General features: G+C 43.3%; 1 protein-coding gene across 1 annotated transcript in view; it reads right to left on the bottom strand.

The window, feature by feature from the left end:
• LOC110507120 (S-adenosyl-L-methionine-dependent tRNA 4-demethylwyosine synthase TYW1) overlaps positions 1-12,463 on the bottom strand; it is a 74,964-nt gene that overhangs the window by 28,069 nt on the left and 34,432 nt on the right. Inside the window, 3 exon segments of the mRNA XM_090223459.1 lie at positions 2,199-2,331; positions 11,567-11,684; positions 11,975-11,979. Of these exon segments, the coding sequence (XP_090079585.1) occupies positions 2,199-2,331; positions 11,567-11,684; positions 11,975-11,979 (256 nt within the window).

Here is a 12,463-nt window from a genome sequence, read left to right as displayed (position 1 = left end):
TCGTTGACCATCTAAAAAAGCTTGAGGAGAAAGCTGCAGAGACCACTGGCATTATTTGTCACTCTAAGTTCCCCAATGAGGTAAACAGACCTTTCCTACTTTCGTATTGATATTTCTCTCATTTCAAGCACAGGGAAATATATGATAATGAATGGAACCACATTACACTTCAGTGCTCCTGGTACTGTATACCATTATAATCAGGAGGAAATACACATTTCCACTAACCTCAGCCACAATAAAGGATCAGCATACTGATGTATGAACATATATTATCATCACACTGTACCATACCTTTCCAACCATCCAGCAAAGTGACATTGCGATGTCTGTGAATGTGAATTTCAGAATTTACATATACACTGACAAAAATATAAACACAATATGTAAAGTGTTGGTCCTATGTTTCATGAGCTGAAATAAAACATCCCAGAAATGTTCCATATGCACAAAAAGCTTATTTCTCTCACATTTTGGGTACAAATATGTTTATATATATATATACACACATCTCTGTTAGTGAGCATTTCTCCTTAGCCAAGATAATCCATCCACCTGACAGGTCTGGCATTTCAAGAAGCTGATTAAACAGCATGATCATTACACAGGTTCACCTTGTGCTGGGGACAATAAAAGGCCACTCTAAAATGTGCCGTTTTGTCACACAACACAATGCCGGGCAATTTTCATGCTGACTGCATGTCCACCAGAGCTGTTGCCAGATAATTGAATGTTCATTTCTCTACCACAAGCTGCCTTCAACATAGTTTTTAGAGAATTTGGCATTATGTCCAACCGACCTCACAACAGCAAACCTAGTGTAACCATGCCAGCCCAGGATCTCCACATCTGGCTTCTTCACCTGCGGGATCGTCTGAGGGGGGTGGAGGGTTTTTGAGAAGTATTTCTGTCTGTAATAAAGCCCTTGTGGGGAAAACCCCATTCTGATTTGCTGGGCCTGGCTCCCCAGTGGTTGGGCATGGCTGCCAAGTGACTGGGCCTATGCCCTCCAAGGCCCACCCATGGCTGCACCTCTGCCCAGTCATGTGAAATCCATAGATTAGGACCAAATCTATTTATTTCAATTGACTGATTTCCTTATATAAATTGTAACTCAGTAAAATCTTTGAAATTGTTGCATGTTGCGTTTATATTTTTGTTGAATAGAAATCACAGTGTAGCATATTCCTGTTATGCCAGCCAGTATGTAAAGCTAGTGATACTTCTCATAGAGGGGACAGGGAGAGTGCTACTGTATTCCCTCTCCGCTTTGATTGGTAAAGGAAAACTCCCAGGATGCACTGCGCTCCTTGAGAGTGAAAATGTAAGGCATCAGAAGGTGTCCATCATCGCCACGCCAACCACTCTTATCTGTTTGGAGTTTTTTTTTAAACTCTCCTGGCTTTTAATTTTGAATCGTGGAGATGAGAATTCTCTACTGTTGCCTCATCAAATTAGGACACTTTCCATGGATAATGATAATGATCATGCTATTGGACAGATTTTCATTTTCAACCAAACTCCTTTAGTCATTGGCATGCATTGGCAAGACAGCACAAACAGATCTGGAACCAGGCTAGTCACAGTATAAAACAGCAACATGACTCACATGCAAGGGAAAAAACGGCAACTTACCTACGCATCAAATTGGTCTTTGTTCCCCAATGAACATCGGTTGTATTACAATGTTATAAAAGTGGAAAATTGCCATTCATTGATATCTGCTAGTGGTGTGAAACCAATTACCGTATAATTGAAGCGCAACAGGCAGATAATGAAAGAGGCTCAATGCTACAATTCATTTGGATAATAAAAAGGCTATAATATTGAATCCCTGATGTGAGGACACAATAGCAGTCACTCAGCTAATAGAAACAGTACTTATCAGGGCTTTTCTATAACAATGATGTTGATGTTTGGATGAACATTCAGTAAAAATTAAGGGGAGGGTGTGGTTGGCTTATTAACACCAACTTAGTCAATTAGTTTTGAGGGGCTGGGGTTGGAGCACTGAGCCTGTCCAAACTGGCTACTAGTATTTATAAAACAAACAAGTTGCTTTCCATTCCCATTGTCCTTTCCAGCATGGTTCCAACAACTGTTGTGGTGTTGTATCCAGGCCAGCACAGTGTAGTACAGCTTACCTTGGCTTGGTTTATCTAAGTAGTGTTAGAACGAAGGGTACTAGAGGTATTCACCTTTTCACCCAGAGCCTTGAGGCTGTCTAGGAACCTCGGCCAGAAGTCGTTGAAGAGCAGCTGGTCGATCTTTTTCAGACTGCCCTTGGTGCCGGCACCCACACTCACATACAGCTTGGTTACCGGTACTAGACTCTTGGAGGGGAAGAGGTCAGAGAGGAATAGGATACGGGGATGAGAGCGAGAGAGGGGAGGGAATGGGGAGACAGGGAGAGAATGAGAACAAGGGGATAGTGAGAGAGAGATCACAGTGAGAGAGAGAGAAATCAGTGTGGGACACAGCAGGCGAGAAACATTTTGGTTTGCGCCACCTCGCTCTTCCCCTCTTCCTTGAGTTTGGCAGAATGCCAAGACGATTTTGCACCGCAACATGTTAACTGGTGAATGTTACTGGATTACTGTCGACTCCAATAACGCCACAGGATTGGGTTCTCTCTCCAGAGAGATCAATCAAATGTATTTATAATGCCCTTTTTACACCAGTAGTTATCACAAAGTGCTTATACAGAAACCGAGCCTAAAAACCCCAGAGAGCAAGCAATGCAGATGTATAAGCACGGTGGCTAAGGAAATCTCTAGAAAGGCAGGAACCCAGGAAGAAACTTCGAGTGGAACTAGGCTCTGAGGGGTGACCAGTCCTCTTCTGGCTCTGCCAGTTGGAGATTATAAGAGTACATCGCCATTAAGGCCAGATCATTCTTCAAGATGTTCAAAACATTCATAGATGACCAGCAGGGTCAAATAATAATCACAGTGGTTATATAAGGTGCAGCAGGTTAACAACTCAGGAGGAAATGTCAGTTGGCTTTTCATAGCCAAACATTCCAAGGTAGAAACAGCAGGTCCAGGACAAGGCAGAACAGCAGAAACTGGAACAGCAGCACAACAAGGTAGCAAGTCCGGTGAGCAGGTCAGTGGCCCCATCCCAAAGTTACTCCCGGACAGGGCTGAGTATAGCCCACAAAGATATATAGCCCACCACCGTACGAGCCCGAGGACAGAAAGGATGGGAGAGCGGGAGCAAGCCAGTGACTCAGTCCCCGTAATAGGGTCAGAGGTAGAGTATTGCAGTGGAGAGAGGGGAGCCGGCCAGGCAGAGACAGCAAGGGTGGTTCCGTCACTCCAGTGCCTTGCCATTCACCTTCGCACCCCTGGTCAAGACTATACTCAATCATAGGGCCTACTGAAGAGATGAGTCTTCAGTAAAGACTTAAAGGTTTAGACCGAGTCTACATCTGACATGGATTGGCAGACCATTCCATACATATTTTACTCTACAGGAGAAAGCGCTGCCTCCAGCTGTTTGCTTAGAAATTCTAGGAACGATAAGGAGGCCTGCGTCTTGTGACTGTAGTGTGCGTGTAGGTATGTATGGAAGGACCAAAAGCATGGATTAGCTTTACTGCATAAGTCTTGGACAAAAAGTTTCAGATTTTTGCAATGTTACGAAGATGGGAAAAGGCTACTGTACATCCATCGAGATTCCGAATGACATCACCAAGAGGTAGTATATATAGTGAAAACAATGGAACCTTGAGGATCACCAAAACTTACCATTGATTTGTCAGAGGACAAACCATCCACAGAGACGAACTGATATATTTCCGACAGATAAGACCTAAACCAGGCAAGAACTTGACCGCGTAGACCAGGCTTGGACAATTATTTTCCATGAGGGCCACATTAGAATATATTTTTCCATCGCGGGCCAGAATTATATATCATGTGTATGACTGTGTTGACAGATACATCTACTGTAAATCACGTCCAAATATGCTAATTATTTTACTTTTTTAACATGCACAGAAATAATGTTCCCTCCATGTGTCACACCCTGACCGTAGTTCCTTTTTTATGTCTCTATTTTGGTTTGGTCGGGGCGTGAGTTGGGGTGGGCATTCTGTTGTTTTCTTTTCTATGCGTTTGGCCTGGTATGGTTCTCAATCAGAGGCAGGTGTCGTTAGTTGTCTCTGATTGAGAACCATACTTAGGTAACCTTTTCCCACCTGGTGTTTGTGGGTGGTTGTTTCCTGTTTTCACCTTTCAGGACTGTTTCGATTTTCATTTCTTACATTCACTTGGTTATTTTGTATGTTCGTGTTCTGTTCTAATAAATAATCATGGACACTTACCACGCTGCATTTTGGTCCAATCCTTCCTACTCCTCATCCGATGAAGACGAAGATCGTTACACCATGTTCTCCTTTTGATAGGTATTTTCATTATTAAACATGCAATGAACTCCACGGAGGGAAAAGTACACTTTGCATTCAGCACCACGGACAGAACTCTTGTTAACGGGTATGCACAAAAACACAAGCGAGAGAGCTCAACATTACATTAAACTATTCAATCCGTGTGAGGAGTGAAGTCTCTAATGGGCATTGACTAGAGCAGTGAAATCAGGTATAGTTTCTGACGTTGCTATGCACAGGATTGCTGAAAGGTGAGTCAGTAAGAGATGATCTGAAAATGTCTTCACATACATTGGTTGACCCAAACAGTACAAACATCTTCTGAGCATGACTCCTAATCTTTGGAAAGTTTTGTTCATCGAGAGATGCATAGAACATCGTCAGTGACATTGGAGAACTATTCAAAACAACCACTGCATCAGACTGAAGACCGATAAGCTCAAGTTGCAGGTCAGTGGGAGCGTTATCCACATTGAAGGTGAAAGGAGAGGAAACTAACAGCATGTCATTTTCCAAAACAATGGAAAAAACTCACCGTTCAAAGCACGCAGCAGCGTATACTTCTCCTGCGGGTCATCTGCTAGGGAACAGACTAGTAGTATCGGAAGGTGGGTAAGATTGTTGTCATCTGATAGGGAACAGACTAGTAGTATCGGAAGGTGGGTGAGATTGTTGACTTCTACTTGGCGGGTCAGGAGGAGTAATTTTTCCTTCAAGGCTTTGACAAGGCTGTACATCTGATGTGCAAAAAGGCTTTTGCCTTGTAGTTTGGAATTCAGTTCATTCATGAGGGCCATGATGCCAAGACGCTTGGACCTATTTTTAATTTATTTTCAGGGGTATTGTTAACACACCCCCATGAAGGAAATTAGAATTAAAAACAGGTTCAGCCTCCGTGACCTTGCAGAGTTACTCCACCTCAAGAATTGCATTTGGCGAAAGGCTCGGCACATGCATACTCAGGCTGACTGGCTCTCGGTCAGGCAAATTAGAAATAAGAGCACTCAGGCTATCCAGAAGGCCAAAGTTAGTTACTTAAAGGAGCAGTTCTCTCTCTGTGGGTCTAACACCAAGAAATTATGGAAAACAGTTAAAGGCCTGGAGAATAAACCCTCCTCCTCACAGCTGCCCATGTCCCTTAAAGTTGATGTGGTTGTTACTGACAATAAGCACATGGCTGAGCTCTTTAAATCACCACTTCATTAAGTCAGGATTCCTATTTGACTCAGCCATGCCTCCTTGCCCGTCCAACATTTCCTCGTCTCCCGCCCCTTTCAATGTGACTATCCTCGATGCTTCTTCCTCTTTTTCCCCTGCCCCACTACAAAGTTTCTCCCTGCAGGCAGTCACTGAGTCCGAGGTGCTGGAGGAGCTCCTGAAACTTGAACCCCAAAAAACATCTGTGTCAGATGGTTTAGACCTTTTCTTCTTTTAAGGTTGCTGCCCCTATCATCACCAAGCCTCTCTCTCCTTTCTGGGGAGGTTCCCATTGCTTGGATGGCAGCCACAGTTCATACTTTATTTAAAGGGGAGATCAAGCTGATCCTAACTGTTATAGGCCTATTTCTATTTTGCCCTGTTTATCAAAAGTGTTGGAAAAACTCAATAACAACTGACTGGCTTTCTTGATGTCTATAGTATTCTCTCTGGTATGCAATCTGGTTTCTGCTCAGGTTATGGATGTGTCACTGCAATCTTAAAAGGTCCTCAATGATGTCACCATTGCCCTTGATTCTAAGCAATGTTGTGCTGCTATTTTTATTGACTAGGACAAAGCTTTTGATACGGTAGACCATTCCATTCTTGTGGACCGCCTAAGGAATATTGGTGTCTCTGAGGGGTTTTTGACCTGGTTTGCTAACTACCTCTCTCAAAGAGTGCAGTGTATAAAGTCAGAAAATCTGCTGTCTCAGCCACTGCCTGTCACCAAGGGAGTAAGTACCCCAAGGCTCGATCCTAGGCCCCACGCTCTTCTCAATTTGCATCAACAATATAGCTCAGGCAGTAGGAAGCTAAGAATAAATATTTTGATGTCCACTCTTGCTGGAACACCCAACATTCATCGTCTACTTTCCTTTTCTTCGAAAAAACAAATTTTTGCGCAATTTGTGACATGCGTGTCAGCCTGTCAGTCACTGTCTGTGCTCATGCAGTTGTGATTTATAAGAGCCTTCAAAATAAAATGTCCCACAAGCGGTGGGAGTTAAATCATTACACAAAGGCAAGTATTCATTGGGCTTTTAATTTGAATAACAAATACGTTTTTCAATTTTACTATTGCAAATTCTTTGTGAGCTGAGCATGATTCCACGGGTCATATTGAATCAGGTTGCGGGCCGCATACGGGCTGGCCTTTGACCAGGCCTGGCGTAGACCAATTACAGTTTCCAATCTCTTCAAAATAATGTGTGTAAGGGTTTTCCTGTGGTGAAGTAGAGGCGGACCAAAACGCAGCGTGGTTATATTGATTCATGTTTAATGAAAAAACGATAAACACGAACACTACAAAACAATAAACGTGGAAAACCAAAAACAGCCCTATCTGGTGCAAAACACAGAGACAGGAACAATCACCCACAAACACACAGTGAAACCCAGGCTACCTAAGTATGATTCTCAATCAGAGACAACTAATGACACCTGCCTCTGATTGAGAACCATACTAGGCCGAAATATATAAATACCCAAATCATAGAAAAACAAACATAGACTGCCCACCCAACTCACGCCCTGACCATACTAAATAAATACAAAACAAAGGAAATAAAGGTCAGAATGTGACAATGTGGTGATCGATAGTCTAGAAAGCTGCACTACAGTCTAGGAGCACAAGAATAGATGCAGAGCCTTGGTCTGACGCCATTTAAAGATCATTTACCCCCTTCACCGAGTGCGGTATCAGTTCTATGATGGGGTCTAAAACCAGATGGGAGGGTTTTGTATACATTATTTGTCTTCAGGAAGGCAGTGAGTTGCTGAGCAACAGCTTTTTCACATTTTTGAAAAAGGAATGAGAGATTCAATATAGGCCGATAGTTTCTTTATTTTCCGGGTCAAGTTTTGGCTTTTTCAAGAGGCTTTATTACTGCCCCTTTTAGTGAGTTTGGTACACGTCCGGAGGATAAGGAGCCGTTTATTATGTTCAACGTAAGAGAGCCAAGCAAAGGAAGTAGTTATTTCAGCAGTGATTGAAAACACTTTGCTGTACACTGATATCTCTGCCATTTCAGGAGTGAGTGAGTGAGTAAGAGAGAGTGAGAATAAGAAGGATATAAAAAAGGAGAGAGCGCACCGTCGTTACTAGTATTCAGGTCTTTTTTGAGAGGGGAGGCTTGATTGCAATTGGCTGTAAACTGCCAGTACAGCAGCAGGAGGAGGATGTAGCTACATGAGAAACAAAGGAAACAGACAATGTCAAAGAGGTTTGGTAGAGGTTGTAACCAGACAAACAACACTTTTCACTCCAATAAATATCCCACAGTACAACCATAGTAATTACCCAGAGTGGCAAGGACACAGGCAATGACAGAGTTCAATTAGCCAAATAAGCAACTGTTGGAAGGATTTCACACACACACACACACACACAACCTCCCCTTCCCTAAGTGAACACTTGCGTTTTCCAATCAAAGTCATGTCTGGGCATCTGGCTCGATAAATTCAGACAGCTTGTCCGTGGCTGTGGGTATTGTCGTGTGGTGCCATCACCTACTCTGACAGACAAGGCAGGGCCACAACTATTGACACGATAGGATGACAGACAACGCAGGGCCACAGCCAATGACACTATAGGATGACCTGGAAGGAACAAGCTGTCTGGTTGGGCATCTGCCTGGGAGGAATAATCTGTTTGGATGTGGTTCAAAGGTCAGAGGTTGCTTTGAAATCAGGGACCACAAAGGTAAATATGTGGGCATGAGTGTCAATGTTTACCTCCAAAACTGATACGTGACTTGAGGTCAGTGCTTTGGCAATAACTTGGCAACTGAGGGACCTTAGTATTGTATAGGTAAGAAGTTACAAAAATCCCAATGCCATCAAAATAAAATGTCCTTAGTCTTGAGCCTCTGTGCCTGTGTGTCAATGTCACCTTAGATGACAACATTAACATAACACAAACGTGAGCAGAGTGTTACAGCACTGTAGGTAGCGGTAGCAAATAAAAATGCACTTACAATGCTGTGAAGTCTGCTTTTAACATGTTCAATCAAATGCCATTTCAGCTTTCTCAGAAGAACAGAAGAGAAATGTTGCACAAACATTGGGGGGGGGGGACGTTGTAGAAAAGTTATGGGGACGTTGTAGGGACATTGGGAGGTTGTTGAGTCAGAGACACAGGCAAGCAGAGCAGTCAGCGCCTCTCCAAGACTTCTCTAATCTATTCAGCAGTCAGTTCCAAAGAGGTTTTAATTGTGTGTTGCCAAAGTGTTCTGTTCTGTCCTCAGAATGCTTAGCAGAGAAAAACAGTGTATTCTACAGGGGAGAGAGAGACATTCTGAACTGACAGTGTGCTGTTGTGTTCTCTTGTTCCCCAGACTCAGACACTTAACCTGCTTCTCTTATTGTGCTCCTCAACGCCCCTTCCTGTCGATAAGGGGGACTGCGTGTGTGTGTGTACACACACACACACACACACACACACACCAAGAGGCTTTGTGTGTGTAAGTCGTTTACCACTGCGCATATACAGTGCATTCGGAAAGTATTCAGACCCCTTGACTTTCTTACGTTACAGCCTTATTCTAAAATGGATTAAAAAAACATGTTCCTCATCAATCTACACACAATAGCCCATATGACAAAGTGAAAACAGTTTTTTAGAGATGTTAACAAATTAAAAACAGATACCTTATTTACGTAAGTATTCAGACCCTTTGCAATAAGACGTGAAATTTAGCTCCTGTTTCCATTGATCATCCTTGAGATGTTTCTACAACTTGAAGTCCACCTGTGGTCAATTCAATTGATTGGACATTATTTATAAAGGCACACACCTGTCTATTTAAGGTCCCACCGTTGACAGTGTATGGCAGAGAAAAAACCAAGCCATGGGATCGAAAGAATTGTCCGTAGAGCTCCGAGACACGATGGTGTCGAGGCACAGATCTGGGGAATGGTAACAAAAAAATTCTGCAACATTCAAGGTCCCCAAGAACACAATGGCCTCCATCATTCTTAAATGGAAGAAGTTTGGATCCACCAAGACTCTTCCTACAGCTGGCCACCTTGCCAAACTGAGCAATCGGGGGAGAAGGGCCTTGGTCAGGGAGAAGACAAAGAACACGAGGGTCTCTCTGACAGAGCTCCTCTGTGGAGATGGGAGAACCTTCCAGAAGGACAATAATCTCTGCAGCACTCCTCCAATCAGGCCTTTATGGTAGCGAGGCGAGAGGGAAGCCATTGCTCAGTAAAAGGCACATGACAGCCCGCTTGGAGTTTGCCAAAAATCACCTAAAGGACTCTTAGACCATGAGAAACAAGATTCTCTGGTCTGATGAAACCAAGATTGAACTCTTTGGCCTGAATGCCAAACGTCAAGTCTGCAGGAAACCTGGCACCATCCCTATGGTAAAGCATGGTAATGGCAGCATCAAGCTGTGGGGAAGCTTTTCAACGACAGGGACTGGGAGACTAGTCAGGATCAAGGGAAAGATGAATGGAGCAAAGTACAGAAAGATCCTTGATGAAAACTTGCTCCAGAGTGCTCAGGACCGCAGACTGGGAAGACAGTTCACCTTCCAATGGGAAAACAAAACTAAGCACACAGCCAAGACAACGCAGGAGTGGCTTTGGGACAAGTCACTGAATGTCTTTGAGTGGCCTAGCCAGAGCCCGGACTTGAACCCGATCAAACATCTCTGGAGAGACCTGAAAATATCTGTGCAGTGACACTCCCCATCCAACATGACAGAGCTTGAGAGGATCTACAGAGAAGAATGGGAGAAACTCCCCAAATACAGGTGTGCCAAGCTTGTAGTGTCATACCCAAGAAGACTCGAGGCTGTAATCTCTGCCAAAGGTGCTTCAACAAAGTACTGAGTAAAAGGTCTGAATACTTGTGTGAATGTGATATTTATTTTATTCAATTTTTATACATTTGCAAACATTTCTTAAAACCCTGCTTTTGCTTTGTCATTATGGGGTATTTTGTGTAGATTGATGAGATTTGTTATTTATTTTTTATCCATTTTAGAATAATGTAACATAACCAAATGTGAAAAAGTCAAGGGGTCTGAATAATTTCCGAATTGACTGTACACTGCAGAACAGCGGCAATTTGTCTGGGCAAGGAATCTGCAAGGTGTTGAAAGCATTCTTCAGGAATGCTGGCCCATGTTGACTCCAAAGCGTTCCACAGTTGTGTCAAGTTGGCTGGATGTCCTTTGGGTGGTGGACAATTGTTGATACACAAGGGAAACTGTTGAGCGTGAAAACCCCAGCATCATTGCATTTCTTGACACAAACTGGTGCGCCTGGCACCTACTACCATACCCCGTTCAAAGTTACTTACATATTTTGTCTTTCCCATTCACCCTCTCAATGGCTCACATACACAATCCAAGTCTCAATTGACTCCAGGCTTAAAAATCCTTCTTTAACCTGTTCCTCCCCTTCATCTTCTCTTTGAAGTGGATTTAACATGTGACATCAATAAGGGATCATAGCTTTCACCTGGTCAGTCTAGGTCATGGAAACAGCTGGTGTTCTTAATGCTTTGTACACTCAGTGTATAATGACTGTGTGTACTCAAAGACATGCAAGGTGAAGATGTATTTTTTTTACCTAAGGCACCATGCTGGTAAAAAGAGCGAGACGGAGACGATGCTAGGCTGACAGACAGTTGAAACTGTGATTTGCAATTCTGTTCAAGATTAAGGCTCTTCTATGACCTGGCTCGGCCCTGCCTTAGTCAGAAGCCTCAATGTGCTTCTGTGTTTGTATAGACTTCAAAAGAGAGAAGAGGTGACGGTCAGAGTGAAAGAGCGCCGCCCGAACACACCCTAGAGAAAGGAACGGTTACAGTAAGAAAAGAAAGAAACAGATTATGTTTTTGTCAGGCTAAATGGCATTAGGACTGAAAGGGAGACACAAAGAAAAAAAGAGACAAAGCTGGAGAAGCCATCTCTCCTCTCCCTTAGGGTTGGGCCAACAACTTCTCTTCACCTCCAACACCTTCAGTGGCACCCCCACCTGATCTCCTGGGGGAACTGTGCCTTGGGGACCATGAAGCTGGAGAGCCTAATGACTGCACAAACCTCCTCTGCCTGTGATGTACACTTGTTCACTCCCCCTCAACGATTTAAAGGGGAACATTATGTCTTATTATGAATAATAAAAGCAAGAAAGGGGTTATTTAGGGTTGTGTTCCCATTCCCCTTTAAAAGGAATGGACTGGTGGGAAGAAAATATGGTGTGGGAGAAACAGAGAACAGTCAGAGAGAGAGATATACAAAAATAAAAGAGAGAGAGAGAACATTGGAGCCAGGCCAAGTCCCTCTCCTCTTCCCACTGGGAGGTCTCAGTCTCTTCAGCTACCACTGATCATTATGGATCTCCTGGCAGTGCCTAGACGTTGCTCACCTTGCCTAGAATCAACACACGCCACACTCACTCAGTATATTTCTCCTTGCATGCACACTCACTCAGTATATTTCTCCTTGCATGCACACACAAACACACCGATGCGCACACATACAGATGCACATGCCAAGCACTCTCACACAAGCCCAAAAAACTAACCAAAATTGATTCGAAAAGTAAACAGTAAAGTTTTAAAAATATTGATTTCATGCACTAATTGCATGACCCCCAAAAAAGTGATATGCTGTGGATCAATGCAGTATGAAACAACATTAACCTGAATAATGGCAGCAAGCAACAACAAATCCATATAATTATTTCCATTGATGAAGCCAGGTAAACGGCTGCTGTCTCTGATACATTTGAAGGGTAAATCACATCACAGAACAGCTTCACACAGAGACATCAAACTGAAAATGATAATTGTACATTCCCCCGGCCCTCATATAGGGCCCTTGGAGAAATCACACTTTAATTCAGTCATATCAC

Source organism: Oncorhynchus mykiss, chromosome 27 (genome assembly GCF_057628025.1).
Source record: "Oncorhynchus mykiss isolate SJ-2025 chromosome 27, ASM5762802v1, whole genome shotgun sequence".
Lineage (NCBI taxonomy): Eukaryota > Metazoa > Chordata > Actinopteri > Salmoniformes > Salmonidae > Oncorhynchus > Oncorhynchus mykiss.
Note: the sequence above shows the minus strand (reverse complement) of the source record. Positions and strands in the feature narration are given on the sequence as shown.